The sequence below is a fragment of the Ziziphus jujuba genome, chromosome 1 (assembly GCF_031755915.1).
Source record: "Ziziphus jujuba cultivar Dongzao chromosome 1, ASM3175591v1".
In the NCBI taxonomy this organism is placed as follows: Eukaryota; Viridiplantae; Streptophyta; class Magnoliopsida; order Rosales; family Rhamnaceae; genus Ziziphus; species Ziziphus jujuba.
In genome coordinates, this window is record NC_083379.1 from 35,322,788 (window position 1) to 35,340,797 (window position 18,010).

At 30.6% G+C, this 18,010-nt stretch overlaps 1 protein-coding gene and 1 long non-coding RNA gene across 2 annotated transcripts; one reads left to right on the forward strand and one right to left on the reverse strand.

The window, feature by feature from the left end:
* Positions 1-815: 815 nt before the first annotated feature.
* LOC132799989 (uncharacterized) lies at positions 816-2,906 on the reverse strand. Its single transcript, XR_009634928.1, has 3 exons — positions 2,398-2,906; positions 2,225-2,285; positions 816-1,016 (listed from the first exon to the last, which is right to left on the reverse strand). It is a non-coding gene; the product is annotated as an uncharacterized LOC132799989 (long non-coding RNA).
* Positions 2,907-13,637: 10,731 nt separating this feature from the next.
* Positions 13,638-15,698, forward strand: LOC107430280 (transcription factor MYB74). Its single transcript, XM_016041113.4, has 3 exons — positions 13,638-14,004; positions 14,295-14,424; positions 14,805-15,698. Exons 1-3 carry the CDS (start codon positions 13,869-13,871, stop codon positions 15,628-15,630), a joined length of 1,092 nt encoding a protein of 363 aa, XP_015896599.1. The 5' UTR covers positions 13,638-13,868; the 3' UTR covers positions 15,631-15,698.
* The last annotated feature ends 2,312 nt before the right edge of the window (positions 15,699-18,010 follow it).

Consider the following 18,010-nt stretch of genomic DNA (forward strand, 5'->3'; position numbering starts at 1 on the left):
AGAATCTCTACTGTCTAGTCTAGTATATTGTTGTGCCCTGTCGGTATGCTATATATTTAGATGAAATGGTATTATGGTTCGAGAGATTCTGTAGTACGTGAGTTTGGATTATATATATGATGAGGATGATTATGCAGTCCAAGTGGGAGAATGTTAAATAAATAAATAATTTTTTAACTTAGCATAATTAATTACTCACTTACAGGGCCTATTTATGCCATTAAACAGACTGACTTATTTTATTATTTTGTAGTAGGGCCCTTGGTCACACACTCTCTATAAGACTACAGTTGACCCATTAGATTGGAGAACCAACTCTCTTCATAAGCCTAATGACTTACCTATATTTTTCTATTATTATATTATTAAATTATTAGTATTTTATTTGTGTTAAAATTCATAGGTAAATGTGATTTGCAGAGACTATATAAGAGGTCTAGGGCAAGCAAACAGAGAGAGGATATACAGCATTTTTGAGATTAGAGTTTTCAGAGATCTGAGAGTGGTTTGAGAGTAGTGTGTTCATAGGCACTACTTTACATTGTTTTTTATTTTGCAGGATTAAAGATTTAATTTATCAACGGTTGCAGTTGGAGGTTAGTTGTCAGGACCCGTCCAGAATTCCTTCCCCGGAACCCTAGATAGCCCTGATCCCAGGGAAACCCTACCGAACCCTCCAACAGAAAATTCGGCAGAGCCTCCCCTAAGGGATTTACTTACCACAAATTACCTGCACTGAAAACACACTTCTAAAAACATCTCCTTATTCCTCCCACAAACTACAAGTTGGTTCCACAAATTGCAGCACTTCAAAATAAAACAACAGTAGCAACCCAGTGCATAAGAACAACAATACAGTATACAGAGCATTATACAACAAATGTGGAATCTATAAAATGACGGATAAGAATGTAATACAAGATAGAGAGGAAAAAGGGAAGAAAAACTTCTTGAACCTTCGGCAACGAACTGAGACGTCGGGCTCGCCCCGGACAATCAACGTCTCCAACCTGAACCTAGGGGAACGGAATTTAAGAGTGTGAGATGCTAATCATCTCAGTGAGTGACCCTAACTACTGAACACCTTTAATAATAATAATATAAAAATAAGGGAATTTAATTAAGCAATACCGAACAATTAAATAAATAAATAAATAAACAATTGAAGTAATACTTTCTCTCAAAATCCTCACTAGTCACTCCGTTGGAAAAGTTCCCCTTTTTAAAACATTTTCACAAAACCCGATATACGTACTTCCCGAAAATCAAGGGATTAAATAATTTAACAAACAACAATTAAATAAATAAATACCCCAAATATATAATTAAACTGTAATAAATTATAATAAATAAATTTTAGAACACCTTTGGGGTTTTAAACTTTAATTGCAATTTACACCGACAATTACACCTGACGCACCACACCATATACCGGTGATGCCCTCCGATACCCAGCGTCCCGAGCACCGACTGGCGGGAGGTTAAAGAGAGAAACCTGCAGTGGTCACTTCGGCGTCCCGACAGTACCGACTGCTAAAAACCATCAACCCGGCCAAGGAGGGGGGCGGCTGTGCACAACAATAACCTTGCCTGCCCACGGTCCAATGGCAACTCACGGGTGAAGTAATAACCGTGCGCTAAACCAGATAATAACCGCGCACTACCACGTGTCCATACACCATACACCAGAACACCAATACTGTGTGAGTGCGTCTAAAAATAAACAATAATAACCAACCGTACCGTTTTACAAAATTACCGTGGGAAGTATACCAAATTTTCACAAAACACCATCCCACATATTTTTATTCAACAACCCGGTACGAAAACATCGATAACAGATAAAACCATACCTTTTCTCGTAATACGAGATTCAACAATTGAAATACCGCGGGCATAATTTATAAAATTAAACCAAATATTTTCGTAAAATATTTAACCCAATTATGCCCGGAAATTATTACTTAAAATCATGTACAATTAATACCGAAATTCACTTCGCTCATGCATAGTAATAAATTAAACCACAATAAAATAATAATCGGGAATTTCTTAATGACCCCAAAATTTCCATTTATTACCAATGGGTAAATATATATAAAATAATATCTTTTCCCGATTATATTTAAAGTACACCACATAAGCAGAAATTACAAATATCAAATTAATACCACATAAATACAATTAATTATCCAAAAAATATTTTTAAAGGTGGGTCACTCACCTAGAGCACGTAATTAACCCACGATCTACTACGGGATCAATTCTACGACTCACCGGTGCTCCTAGAACAAAATTCACAGACAGTCAAATAAATTAATATTTTATTCGGGTAAATAATACCCGGTACCCGGGGGCTTAAACGCAAACGTTAACCAAAATAGGCGAATGATATACCGAATCGAAGCTCGTGGAACGAGGATCACAAATCCGATCTCCATCGACCCCAATTCCGGCGGAGGTGGCCGGAATTTGGTCGGGAAGTTTCGGCCGGTGTTCACTTCTCCATAACTCGCAAACCGCTTCGAATTTTCGAGATTGGAGGCCATTTTTGGATTCAGAGGACCCAAAATAGGGGGATAGGAGGCTCAATTGGGAGTGGGCTGGCCGGAAAACACAAGAAAAGAGGAGAGAGAAACTTGGCCGGCCGGCGGCTTCTCCGGCCCGATCGGCGCGCGTCCGGCGGCGACTGGCCGTGAAACTTGGCGGCCAAGCTCGCGAGGTGGTGGGCTTCCTTGGTGGCTGGCGCGTGAGGGCTATGGGTGGCCGGAATTCAAAAACACGGGAGAGAGAGAGGGACGGCCGGAGGGAAGAAAAATAACTGTTGCGTGCTTGGTGTTTCGGGGAAGAAGAAAGGAAAAAAGAAAAAAAGAAAAAGAAAAAGAAAAAGAAAAAGAAAGAAGTGGTGGTGTTTTCCCACGTGGGGAAAAGAAAAGAAAAAGAAAAAGAAAAAGAAAAAGAAAAAGAAAAAGGAAAAGAAAAAGAAATAATTAAATAATATTAATAATAATATTATTATTCAAAAATAATAAAATAATTTGATTTTTCACATGGTTGACATGTGGCATTTTACCATGGTGACACATGGCCACCTTCATTGAGTCACACGTGGCACCTCGTTATGCGTGTAAAAATAATATTAAAATAATACGGTATTTGAAAAACTTTACAGATCCATAACTTTCAAACCACATGTCCAAATCGGACGTACCGCTAGTCTACGGACTCGTATCGATGAGCACTTCACAACCATGCATGAGTCAACGCTCAACCTTGCATAAATAAAAAGTCAACTCCGGCACCCCTTGGACAGTTTGGACCTCAACTTGTTTTACTCAAAACTTTCAAACCGTAGCTCCGTTTTCAACGTGCTACCAGTCTACGAACTCGTGCCAACGTGTACTTCGTAACAGTACCTCAGTCAACCCAGAATTCCAACCGGATCAAAAAGTCAACTTTTGACCCCTTCGGTCAACGGTCAACCTCGGTCAACGTGCAAAAATTCCGACATGGTTCGGGACGGGGTGTTACATTAGTAATTTATGATTAATGGAATTTATTATGTATATTTAGATCCATAAAATCTAACACAAATTTCATGTGAATATTTTATTTGCCATTTCTGTATTATTGCACGATAAAGGATTTTACTTACTATTGTCATTTACTGTTTAGAAGAAGCTAAAAACTAAATTAATAACTCTAATATCATTCTCTCTCTCTCTCTCTCTCTCTCTCTCTCTCTCTCTCTCTCTCTCTCTCTCTCTCTCTTTTTCTTTTTCTTTTTTAAACTTAAAAATATATATTATCTTTTTCTTTTTTAAACTTAAAAATATATATTATTATCAATGAAAAAAGATAACCAATATTATTATTGATTTATTGTTTACTACTTGAACGAGGGAAATTGATCGAACACACATAATAGGCAGCATTGTGATTAAAAAGGATTCACATGCATGCATGATCTATTCGAAAGGAGTAGCTTATAGGTATGTAGGCAATAGCATCTCAGTTCTGAAAACGAAAAAGCAATTTTTTGAATGTGCTTTTGAAGTTTCAAAATTGATTATTACCAACTTTAAAAGCCAATTTTCGAGACGAAGCAACCAAACTTTAACCCATCCCAATCTCTATCCCTAAAATATCAATTTGGATCCTGATTAGAAAAGCTCATGTATTTTTTTCATTTTCTAATTTTGTAATAAATGAGCTGTTATAGATTTTTTTTTCCCCCCTTTTAATATAGCAGTAGTGAACCATTTACTTATCTTACGTATGGTCATAAAAGTAAGAAAAAAAATTGCAACATTATTATAAAAATATTACCAAGGTTTAGTTTGGTATTACTTAGCTTATAAGAAAATCAGTTTTAGTTGTGTTGCAAAAATAATTAGGTATAGAAATAATTGATTAAGTGTTTGATAAACTATTATTTTATAATTATTTATATTTCAAAATCAATATTTAAATGTCTGGTAAATAATAGTGTTTAATTATTATTAGGATATATAATAACTAAAAGATATATTATTTATTATCATCTCTTAACTGTAGTATTTATTTTTATTAAAACATATCAATGCATCTCCACTACAGATGTTTACATTTTAAAATATGATTTTAGACAGAGATTTTTTAAAAAATATCATCAATAATAAAATTTGAGACAATAATTTATTTAAAAGCTATCGTTTAAAGTAACATCTATATCATTTTAAAATGCAAATGTCCGCATTGCGACACACCATATAACATATATTACTAAATATTTAACACATTTTTTTTTCACAACTATAGTATATATTGATCCGAAAAATATATATACAATAAATGGAAAAAAAGTAAAGAATAAAAAGTGTTGATCATAAAGCTTTTAAGTAGAATATCAATAAATCTAAGGCAAATATGATACAATTAACTTTTTAATAAAAGTTAAAACTGATATTTTAATTATGGATAATTAGACAAATTAAAATTAAAATTTCAAAGGCTAGTTTTTTTTGCTGTTTTTTAGAAATAGTTGTTAAAAAAATATAGATTTTTGTAAAACTAGAATTTTTGAAATTTACCAAACATTTCTAGCTTTAAATTATTTGATAATCAATTTTGAAGTTTCAAAATCAATCCCAAACGAAGCATTATAATCCCTTCAACAAAAATAATAATAATAGCAACAAAAATCCTTTATAGTCATTGTAAATATATAGTAGTAATAATTAAACACTATTATTTACTAAACACGATTAAAATGTCGATTTTAAAACATGCATCAATTTCAATTTTGAAGCAACTAAACTTTCTTTCTTTTTTCTTTCTGGATATTTGAGGTAAAAGGATTTGAATTTGGATCATTACTCAAATAAACAATAACTTTTATTATTGGGTTGTGCTTATAGAAACTATTATTTAACAAAAACTTAACTGATTTTTGCTTTAACAAATGAAATTTTATTCTTTTAGAAATTAACAAGTAGTTCAATACCAAACCAAGATTTTGAACAAGTAATTAACTACCTAATAAAATTGAAGCACATATAATGATCCAAAACCGCATTGCCTCTATTTAATTGGTTTTTTAGTAGAGCTAGTAATACTTGGTGTCTCCATTGTCACCCAACCAACAGGTCTTTGGAGGTTGCTTGGATGACTCCTTTCGACCAAATCTCAGTCAAATATATTTATATACATAGAAAGTTCTTGAATATGCTTGGTAGAACAGGTGTCCTCTCTCTTTTACCTTGAATATCAATACAATCCCTAGACAAACCATGTCATGAAGAAAAGAACACTAATATATATTATTCAACGTCCCCCATGTATACGTATATATATATATATATGTACTTTCTTCCATGCCAATATACTATAATTGTATATTACAGCGCTTGTTTTTTTTTTTTTTAATTCAAAAAAATCTTTTATATTTCCCAAAGAGATAAGTCCTTTTATTTGAATTTATATTTTAGTAAGATGCATGCATATGATCGTTTCTAGTTATATAAACTATACTTCATGGATATAATTTCTTAATACAAAATAAGGAACGTACAGAAAGAAAAATATGTAAGATGTCATGGACCACCACATAAGTAATATATATAATAATGACTAAAACTTGTCCATAAATTGATAAACAAATCCTGAACCATCTTCCACGAAAAAACGTATAATGATACGAAGCCATGCACGTATGAATTCAACGAGAGTAATATAAAAAAATTCCAGATAATCATGGTTTGTTGAAGATAAATGCGTACAACTCATAAAAGAATTTGATAATGTTTTTAGGTAGTCGATGTACCAAATTAGTATGATTGGTAAGTCAAGCTTACAACATAAAAAAACCTAATGGTGATTGAATTTGGTGGAACAAATTAATTAGTTCTCTACAAGCAAACTTCAGATTTATGCCAGGTGCTTACCAAAACAACTATGAAATTTAAACCCGATTTAAGTATATTAATTCAAAAACTTTATTAGGAATCCACATACCCCGAATGAGATTATATATAATGCTGAAGTATATATTAGTAGATTAATTAATTATAAAATCAATTTAGATCTCCTTGTCACCAAACATAAGGACATGATGTTGAAATTATTACTCCTCCGGAGTTAATTTAATTAATATGGTATGATTGGTATTTTGATTTAAACTTAATTTAGGAATTTCTCATAGTGGTGAGAGAGCTCAACAAGCAAATGATGCTATATATGTGGCTGTTGTGGCTGTTCAAATTATCTACTAGTTTTCAGTGGCCAATAAGAACATTTTATTCATCTAAGCCCGATCGGTGTTCTTTTTTATTTTTTAATAAATAAAAAAAAAAAAAAAGATTCGAAGAGTCCAATTTGTGTCGCATCATTGGTCAGTCAAAAATATCCCTTCCTTTCAGAAACAGAAGGAAAAGTTTAATTATTCTTTTCATTAGTACGTGTAAAAATTCAACTTGTTAAACAAGCTAGGTCTAGTTAGTATCACTATCTTTTTTGTTATTAAAAAAAATTAAAAAAGCTAGTGTATCTAAGTTAATCTATAAAATAATAGTTGACCCTAGTTTTGTCTTTTAGAATAAACGAATCTCTCCTCTCATAAATAAAACAATAACAATGAATGAAAATGTTAGGTTTAGTACAATCTAATTACTATTTGGTATTGAAAGTTATTAAGCTTTGTCAATGCGACTGATTAAGCATCCTTGTAATTCTACATGGGCCTTGAATTCGGGAGGTGAAGTCTACTGGTAAAAGTTGGTCCTTGAAACACCTGATCTCAATCTTTTTTAAGTAATGAATTTATTCCACGTCACTATTCTTTTTGATTTTAGCGTTTTTTACGGACTTTGAAAACTATAATTGATTTGTCACTACCGTTTGAGCCCACGTCGCTGAAGAAGAATCCAGACGGAGCAAGCCGAGGCTTGTAGCCGCGGAGCGAGCCGAAACTTGTGGTAGCCTGACCCTTTTTTTTTTTTTTTAAATTTTTTATAATTTTTATTTTATATAGATGTGGCTTGGCTTACTTTCTGTAATAATGCATAATTAAAATAAAAGTATATACGAGTTTCAACTTCTACATTTGGTAAAATTAAAAAATAAATTAGTTTTTTTTTTTATAATTATATATAATCGAACTAAAATAAGATATGTAAACATATAATTAGAATAAAATGTTATTTTGTGACCATCTAGTAATATATATATATATATAGACAGATAGATATTTTTTTTTCTGATTTTAGTTTTTTAAAGAAAATGAAAAATACTTTGTTTAACTTATTTTAAATTTGTTTTTCATGGAAGAAAAATACTAAAAATATCTATAAAAGATTTTTTTTTATTGTTTCTACTAAAGAAAATTATAATTAATTTTTCACTTTCTAATTTTACAAATCCAAAAAGTTGTAGTAGACATACTAAATGTAGAAAATTTATTTTAACCATTTTGGAGAGGTCAGTCATACCAACACCCACTCTGGGTGCAGTATTAATACCGAAAAGTATTTGTAGTGTCATATCTGAAAAACGTGGACACCACCTTTTCTTTTGTTGTTTTCTGGGGGAGGGTGGGGGAAGGTCAAATCCAATGTTACTTTTATATTGTTAAAATAATAACATTGTTAGGCAACACTCATACATAAAAATCAAACCCATCTGCGTTCTTTTCACATTTTTGTTATTTTGTTATTTTTATTATTATTTTTTTTCTTCCTCTTTATGCTGGCGCTGACCAAAACACTACCCATTTAGGAGGTAGCTTCTTAAGGAAAAAAAAATATCCCCTTTATGTTTCATTGGATACCGAATGATGAAGCTATGATTGAAGGTAGTAGCATGAGGACCCCAGCTCCAACGCTTGTGGATGACATGTTTATGACCATCTTAATCAATAAATTCCAAACCAATTAAGAACTTCAAAGGAGTAAAATTTATAATTAAGATGGGGGTTACATTATTAATACTGTAATTTTCTATTTGATGTGTCATTCTTATTGCATTATTGTCCTAATTTCTCTCTCTCTCTCTCTCTCTCTTTTTTCTTTTTCTTACCATATTGACCTTTTTTTCAGCATATGTGCCATAATGGTGAGAAACCAAAACTTTGAAGATGTGTTCAAATGCATGTGAAAGATTCTTCTAGTTTTATCAGAAAAGTTGTATACAAAGAAACTTGAAATATTGCATCTTGTTCCATATTCTTCTATTGTCATACACATATTTATATGTAAATATGCTGGGATTTAGCTGTATTGATAGCAATATTACTGATCCATTTTTCTTTCTGACATTACTTACCAGTTGGTCTCCTTGGTCGGCTCCTGTTATCCACTTTTTTCTTTTATTTTGCAACAATGTTATACTGCTTTATATTTACCAAATTCAAATAAACTAAGAAAACCCAGGAGTTTCCAAATTCAATGTTCGAAAGCGTTGGACGAGTTGTAAATTCATGAACCCATATCATGTAAAAACCTCCCTATCACCACGTTATCTTCCTTAACGTTTCAAACTTCTCCCAAACTTCTTTTGACAAGACTTCGTGGCAAAACAGTGGAAAACATGGTATAAAAAAAAGCCTGATAGACAGATAGAAGAAATTTGGTAGGACCCAAAGAAAGAAGGTTGAAGTCCATTGCTTTGCAAATTCCAGGGATGCCTATAAGTTTGAGTAGGTAGTGGACTAGCTTAGGTGACTCATGATCTACTAGCATATATAATTTTTTTAATTAACCAATTGCATTAGTAATTTTATAAAATAGAAAGGATATGAATTCAAAAGAATTCTACTGATTTCTGACAATGATAAAACTTCATTTTTGGATTTTTTTCAGTTGAATTGATGGGTCTAAGATATTACGATAATTAGATCCCTAGTTGGCTTGGTACTACTCCATCTCCATGTTAATGTGTCTTTATCATTCCCACTGTTATCATGTCAATGACATTGACAAATCTTATATTATGAATCATGAATATAAAGAAATCATTATCACAAATTCACAATTCTTAATCTCAATGACTTTATAATTTTTATTTTATTAAATTATCAATTTGAATTTGAAAAAATTGATATTGAAGAATTACTACATATAGACACTTTTTCTTTTTCTTGATGTAATTAATTAATGTAATTTAATATTTCAAAAAAAAAAAAACACTGAATATCTTCAAAAATTTTTTTTTTTATATGTTCATCCTACTTTAATTAAAGCAGTCCTCTGGTTAATGTAATAATTCTTCAAATAACGTACAAGGAGAGAAAATTCCAACTACATCTTTTCTTTTTTCTTTGGAATTGATAAATAAAATTTTAAAGGGGCTATAAAAACTATCATTGTTTCTTCTTTTAGACGGCCTTATGACTGTTAAGGTTACTTGATGTCCAGGAAAAGATGAAAGAAAAGAAATTGTTAAATCAATTTTAAATACAGAAAGGGTTTGATCAAATCTTGCACAAATCATATATTTAAGTCTTATATCCATATGCAAATTATAATTCAAATTTATGTGCATTGATCGATCTATAATTAACTATATAATTAGGCTCATGTTAGATTGACAACTATCAATATTTTTTTTTTAACTATAAAATCACTTAAAATTATAATATTTAAAAATACATTTACGATTTATTGTAGTATATCATTAAATCTATATTAAATTATTATTATTATTTTTTTAAAGCTTTTGAACAAATATTAACAAAGGAAAATTTGACACTAAAACTATATATTGTAGATTTATAGTGTGCTTGATTCATTAACTACATATATACAATTTTTTTTTAAAGTCAAAATTAACCACGTATATATATATATATATATATATATATAGTGCATTCTATGATAAGGTTATTTATGCAATGTTAAGGATTTCTATCAACATAAGACAAAAGAAGCAATGTATTTTCAAAAGTTGGGGAGCTTTCATTTTCTTCTTCTTCTGCGCTCCCAGTACCCCCCAACTAATCTTAGGGGTTATGAGCCATGCATGCATGCATCAAAGCTCTCTCATAGATATACATGTGTAATTTTTTAGCCTGCTCACTCTATAAGTTTTCTATGGTTTCCACTTAGATACAAGTTCAACCACACATGTTTGCGGTTTGGAGAAGGAAAATCCAATCCATTTCCAGCACATGCATTACTGTGTCGCTTTACACAGTAGACTCTAGAGCTCTGGCTTAGAAGAAAAATAAGAAAGAAAGATAAAGAAAATGTCAAAACAATAAACAGAACAGCACGTGATAATTGAATCTATTTTCCACGCTTCCTTTAATAAGAATGCATGCATAAAGCTAGCTCTTTTGTATATTGGCCATCAGAAGGGTATGGGGGTTTGAACGCAAAATTTGACCAAATATTAATATTTCAAAGCTAACGAGTTATAGGCATCTTGCTTTTAAAGCAAGCAGGGACTAAATTGGTATGTGTGTGCAGGTAGCTTTCATCATCGTAAATGGACAACATTTTTTTGAGTTAGCCCTCACCACTCAATTCCAATATAAAACTTTGATAGACAGGTTGATTAGACATTGAACATGCCCCCTTTAGATGACTTTCAATCCCATGATTATTGACCAACCACAGGATTCGTTGATTTCTTCTTCTCTCTTTCTTTCTATACCACTTCTTGCTATAGTATATTTTCTTTGGCTGCTTTGTTTCACAACTTAAGGATCGACATTTTTTTTTTTAATTTATTTGATTAATTAAAAGATAAATTATATTTTATTGATTTGCAATTTTTTGAAAAATACTGTTATATTTATATATATATATATATGGAATACTTTATAAATGGTAGGCTACAATTTCTAATGCAGAAAATATAATATATGCTTTGAAAAATGGACAAATAAATGAATGAAAATGAGCTTCTTCTGCTTTTTTTTTGGGTTTTGGAGAACGAATGAAAATGAGCTTGAGAAGATATATTATACTTCTCTTTTCATTTCTTATTTCTTTTTTTCTTCTTTTTCTTTTCTTTTTTTTTTTTTTTTTTGAAAAACAGCTTTGGAATAAAGATTTATTGTTTGGTATAATGAAATCTAAACTTGCCAGCTCAATTTTTTTCCTTTTTATTATTAATGAGTTTATTTTTTATTAAATCAATTTTTAAATCTTAAAATTATATATTTTTTTCATAATTACAATAATAATTTTTTATTCTTTTTAAAATATATTTTGCACTTATATATATATATATATATATTTATATATTTTTTCTTTTTGACCAACTACAAGATTCGTTAATTTCTTTTTCTTTCTTTCTTTTTACACCACCTTTGGTATGGTAAATCTTCTGTGGCTGCTTTGTTTCACGACTTAAGGATCGACATTTTTTTTTTACGAATTTATTTGATTAATTTAAATATAAGATTATATTTTATTGATTTGAATTTTTTGGAAAAAAATAATGTTATATATATGTATGGAATATATTTCAAATTGTACTATACAATTTCTAAGATAGAAAATATAATATATGCTTTAAAAAAGGACAAATTAATGAATGAAAATGACCTTCTTTCTTCCTTTCTTTCTTTTTTTCTTTTTTTTTTTTTTTGGGGGGTTTTGGACAACGAATGAAAATAGATTATATTACTCTTTTCTTTTCTTTTGCATTTAATTTTTATTTTTTTTGAAAAAAATAGCGTTGAAATAAAGAATTATTGTTGGGTATAATGAATTATCTTTGAAACTAAACTTGCCTGCTCAATTTTCGCCTTTTTATTATTGATAAGTTAATTTTTTAATCTTAAAACTATCTTTCCATGATTACAAAAATAGTTTTTTATTCTTTTAAAATATATTTTACATATATATATATATATATATACATGGATATAGATATTTTGATTCATTCGCATACAGTTATTATATATATTCTTAAAGTAGTACAAATTTCGTATTTTATACCTAAAGCTCTTTCAAGTTTACCCATCATCATAATCCAATCTTGTTTACTATTTGATAAATACTTAAATAGTATGGAGAATTTTGTTTTCCAATTAAAGATAAATGAAAACCATATAACAATTCAGCGGCTTGAACGCGGCTCGGAACCATATGATAGTATATATGCATGGATGTGGACACAGTTATGTCACTGTTGCGAGGTCTACGAAAGCGTCACTGGATACTAACGTGGAGACATACTGTTGGTCACGGCTTATACGTTGCCAAGAAAATTAAGATAAGCTCACCGGTGCTCCGAAAAGGACGCGCATTTTAGCACGTGTCACATTTGTCTTAACTAATTACTATTTCCGATAAAATTAGAATTTATCATAAATAGTTACATCATTGGTAGTGTTTTTTATCAACGAACGTATAACATGGGTCAAAAGAAATTATAAAAAATAATTATTAAAACTAAAAATAAGGTAAATTTCATTCTAATTTTTTTAATTTTATCATAATTACATTTATAATTTTTAACTGAAAAATTATAACTAAAAAATTGATAAATAATTTTGAATATGATTTTTTTTCTTAAATATAAATTTATCTATAATCAAAACAAAATTAAAAGGATATAAAATAAACATTTTCTTTAAAAATATAATATTCAAATACTACGCTTTTTTGGGTTGAGAATCCTAAATTTTTCTACTTTACTATTAACATAATTCTATTTTAATTTTCGACATAAAATTGTGCAATAAAAATTTCTCGACAAAGTCCATGTATAGTTTTGTAAGCACCAATAAGATCAAAGTCAAAAAATAAGATGAAAAAACCAGGTTTTCTGAATTGGATTGGAGCAGTTGGAGCAACCAATAAGAACTTGCCAAGAGATTAAAAAAATAACAAGGCATTAATTATGAAGTAATAGTATAGTCAAATATATATTGATGATGATGAGACATAAAAAATTAAATAAAAAAAAAAGGTCTCAAGTGCCCAAAATACCCTAAGTTTTTTATTTTTACCGGATCGAATTACGTAAACAGAATCTTGCATGCCGCATATCTTATGTGGCTGATAAAGAAAGAAAAGGTGACAAAGTCTCAAATATACGGTTTCGCTGTTAAAATTCAAAGAAAGAGAGAGAGAGAGAGAGAGAGAGAGAGTTTTTATGTGACAGTGGGCTTAATTTTTTCCTCATAAGAAGACACGTCTTCTGTGGGTGATCACAAAGGGCGGCACCGAATCCATTTGACTTATCAATTTTTCTTAGTTTGCTTGTCTTCCTTCTCTGCTACATCTATATATATGTATACATCTCTCTCACATACACCGATAATACCCTACAATTATCTCTGGGTTCCACACTTCTTTTCCTTCTTCCCATCAATATCTCTCACTGATTGATTCATTTCCTGCTAGCTATAGCTAGACAAAGTTTTTGTTTCAAGAATGGGGAAAATTCCTTGTTGTGAGAAAATTAGTGGATTGAAAAAGGGTCCTTGGACTCCTGAGGAAGATCAGAAACTGATCGATTATATTCAAAAACATGGGCATGGAAGATGGAGGACCCTTCCCAAGAATGCAGGTATATAATTTTGTGTTTGTATGTGTACTTGCAGCTATACTACTATGGACGACGTCGCTCAGTTTTCAATGGGCGTTTGCATCCTATTTACCAGTAATAATACCATCATATTTGTTCAGTATTATATTTGGTCCTATTACTGGTACAGGTAATAGGGTGCAAATGCTCACCGAGAAGCTAGCAATTCCTACTTAATTTGTTTGATAAGAGATTTTAAGAATTGAAATTGTTGGTTTTGTTTGGCCTATTATATAAGTCTTTGTTTGATTGTGTGTTAATTGAAAATACAGGCTTGAAAAGGTGCGGAAAGAGTTGTCGACTTCGTTGGACTAATTATTTAAGACCCGACATTAAACGAGGAAGATTCTCGTTCGAAGAAGAAGAGACAATAATTCAATTGCACAGTGTTCTTGGAAACAAGTAAGTTGTACATAAAATAATTCAAGCATTTTCCATTGCTACGTTATTTTTATTTTTTGTCTTTTTCATTTTTTTTTCTTTGCATAATCAAATTAAAGATTATGTGTGATAGAAATGCTAAAGAATATGACTTTTTTTCTTTTCTTTTTTTATTTTTTTCCCCCATAGACTACTTACCTACTCCATGGACCTGTTTTTTCAATTAAAATTGATTTGTATTATTGTTATTAAGGCTTGTGGAAGTCAAGGGGCATATCGTTTTCAATCTTGTCTTGAATTATTGAAGTTTCGCTTTTGAAAATAAAAAATCGTTATGAATAAATATTACTTTATTTGTATAAATTATCTAATTTTCTTTTTGCAAAATTCTATTACTTTAGGTGGTCTGCAATTGCTGCTCGTTTACCAGGAAGAACTGACAATGAGATCAAGAACTATTGGAATACCCACATCAGAAAAAGACTCATGAAAATGGGCATTGATCCAGTCACTCATGCACCGCGTATGGATCTTCTTGAACTCTCATCGCTTCTCAGCTCAACACTCTACAACAATAACAACAACAACAACAATAATAATTCATCTCAGATTAATGTTCCAAATCTGCTCGGAATTGGACCTATTTTGAACCCAAACCTCATCAATTTGGCCACAGCCCTTTTATCGTGCCAGTCCACCAAAACCAGTACTCCTACAGATCAATTTCTTTTACAAAATCTTCAAGAAAACCAACAACTTGGACAAACACAAATTAATCAAAACCAGCAGTTCCAACCTTTCCAACCAAATCTGCTTCAAAACCCAATTAGGGATAGCCAAACATGCACAACAGCAACAACAACAACAACATCAAGCACTGCTTTTCTAAATGAAAACCAACTGTCTCAGGATCAGAACCTCACCAACTTATCCGATCAGGGTCTATTTTCGATACCAAACACCGGGTATCATAATCTGGAGTCTTACCATCACCACCCAATGGAAAACCAAGCTTTTGTTGATCCCAGTAACTGTTCGAACTCGTTTGCAAATATGAGTTTCAGTTCGCTTTTGTCTTGTGCACCTTCATCGAGTTCTACTCCTTTGAATTCGTGTTCGGTAACTTATGTCAATAGCAGCAATGAAGATGAGAGGGACAGTTTCTGCAGCAATCTGATGATGTATGATATCCATAATTCCTTAAATATTGCCAACGAACTTTTGTAAGATTGTAGTGCTGTAAAAGCAAAACAAGTGCATCTAGCAGGCTGTAGCAACATATGTTTTTCTTTTTCCCTTCTTTTTTTAATTTTTTTTTTTTAATTTTCATTTTCAATTTTTTTCTTTTGACGTATTTGATTAGCCCCAGCAACATGCAAGCTAATGCTAGACATGTTCTGATTGTTATTTATATATATATATATATATATATATAATTTTTGTGAAAAAAGTTTTGTTTTATTTGGTTTTTCTTTTTTCCTGAGCAAGTAGTTTGGTCTGCCATGATTTCTGTGAATGATGTGTCAAATATACATATTCCTTTCTTCATAATCTTAGGCATGTTAATTAAATTATTACAATATATATATATATATATATATATATATATATATATATATATATATATATATCTATTTCTTTTTAATTATATACTTCATACAGACTTCAAATAAATTAAAGAAAGTCTTATATATTTATTAGTCCGTACAATTATGAATTGTATCATATTAACCTTATACATTCGATTAATTATTAATGGCTTTTCATATTTAATGATCTTGAAAGTTCGTACAGAAAACTTTGCATTAGTGGAGTATATAATAATACATATATTGCCTGCCAGAGAGCACTCGATTATATATAATTTAGATGCATATATATTCTACAAATTATATGACATTACTAAGTGTCCAACACAAGCTAAGTGACCACGTATGATAAAAAAAAGAAAAAAAGAAAAAAAGAAAAAAATTATCTATGCATTATATTGCATGTGACAAATAATTCTAGCAATGTATTATAATAAAGGGAAAATGGGAAATTAAAAGGGTAATAAAGCAATATTGCTGGGTATCTGTTTTGTGATCATCTTTTCCAGAAACCAAGAAAGAAAGGATAAGGAAAGAATATATTTTCACTTTTTTTTTTCAAAAAAATTCTTCAAAAGCCAATCCAAAAAATTAATGGAATAAGGAAGTAGGGAAAAAAACAAATTAAGAAAATTGAAAAAGAAGAATTATTATCCAACGGTACAGTACAGAAAGTGAAATGAATAAATCAGCGAAAATAAATAAATAAATAAAAGGGAGGCAGAAAAATGTGTAATAGATAATTTGGCGTAACGTCTACGTTTAAACCTCTACGTTTTGTCGTTCAAACGATGACTCGGTTTCAATAGAACCGACAACACTGTTCCATCCACTTCTCTCACTCTCCCACTGTCGTATCACTTCTGATTTGATCTCTGCCTACCACTAATTATATGATTCACGTGCTTTACAATATACATAATTGTTCTTTATTATTATTATAATTATTATTTACTTTCGGGAATTAGCAACATTTAATTTTTCAAAATCATAGGCATTTGTCAGTCAGCTATTGACACAAGAAATTAAGTGGGGATCGTTTTCATGATTTTATTCATTAAGACCATTCATAAAGGAACCCTAATTATGACAAAAATAAAATAAAATAAATATAGTTTATAAGACAATTTATTACATGCAAGAATTGAATATAAAACCTATACAAGTAATGTTCTCTTTTTATAGGCATATAATTATACCCGTATATAATGTTATGTTCTAAAATTAATTATAAGGTGCTGACAAATATAGTAATTTGAATTTGATTCATTTCTTGTATTGGTTCCACAGTAAATCTACGGTCTACCTTCAAACATTCGTCCGATTTGTGTAAGGTTGACCCAATTGAACAGCACGATTTGTGTAATTCTTTTTTTTTTTTTTTTTTAAAGGTCCAAGTTACTAGGGAATATATCGATTCCCCCGAGGCAGGTGAAGCTGTTGAAATTCTTAGAGCAGTGTTGCTGGCCTTGGAAGATGGCATCACGATCGTCGTCCGCAAGAGTGAGACGAAAGCCGTTATCCGAAAGCTCAACAACCCGGATAAATGCTCTGTTCATTGGGCTACCGTTGGCTTCATCAAAGAGATTTTAGACCTTTGTCCTCTATTTCAATCTATTTATTTTGTTTGGACCCTAATACATTGTAATCGGCTAGCTCATTTAGCTTCACAATGGGGTACCACCGATGATTACCTTATTTCTCTTTTTCTTTTGTTGAATTTTTGTAGACACTATGAATTAGGATTATGGTTTTTCTACTACAACCTGATCATTTAGGCAGCTTGACTTTGTATGGTTGCCTTTTTTGGGTTAATATAACATCCCCTATCAAGCAAAAAAAAAAAAAAAAAAAATTAAAAACTCTATGCCAAGGTTTTGTTTTTTCATGGTTGATAAATAATTATAATGTAATTTACGTATTCTATTGCTAATTGCTAGCAAACACAAGTAAAAAAAAGCTTGAAGGGGCAAAAAAATAGAGAGAGTAAATAGCAAAAAATTGGTAACTGTTGTATG

Bases quoted from the DNA above. Each gene is read 5' to 3' on its own strand.
- LOC107430280 (XM_016041113.4), top strand. From the start codon at position 13,869: ATGGGGAAAATTCCTTGTTGTGAGAAAATTAGTGGATTGAAAAAGGGT. The intron at 14,005-14,294 runs GTATATAATTTT...TTGAAAATACAG, and splicing joins GACCCTTCCCAAGAATGCAG to GCTTGAAAAGGTGCGGAAAG. The intron at 14,425-14,804 runs GTAAGTTGTACA...CTATTACTTTAG, and splicing joins CACAGTGTTCTTGGAAACAA to GTGGTCTGCAATTGCTGCTC.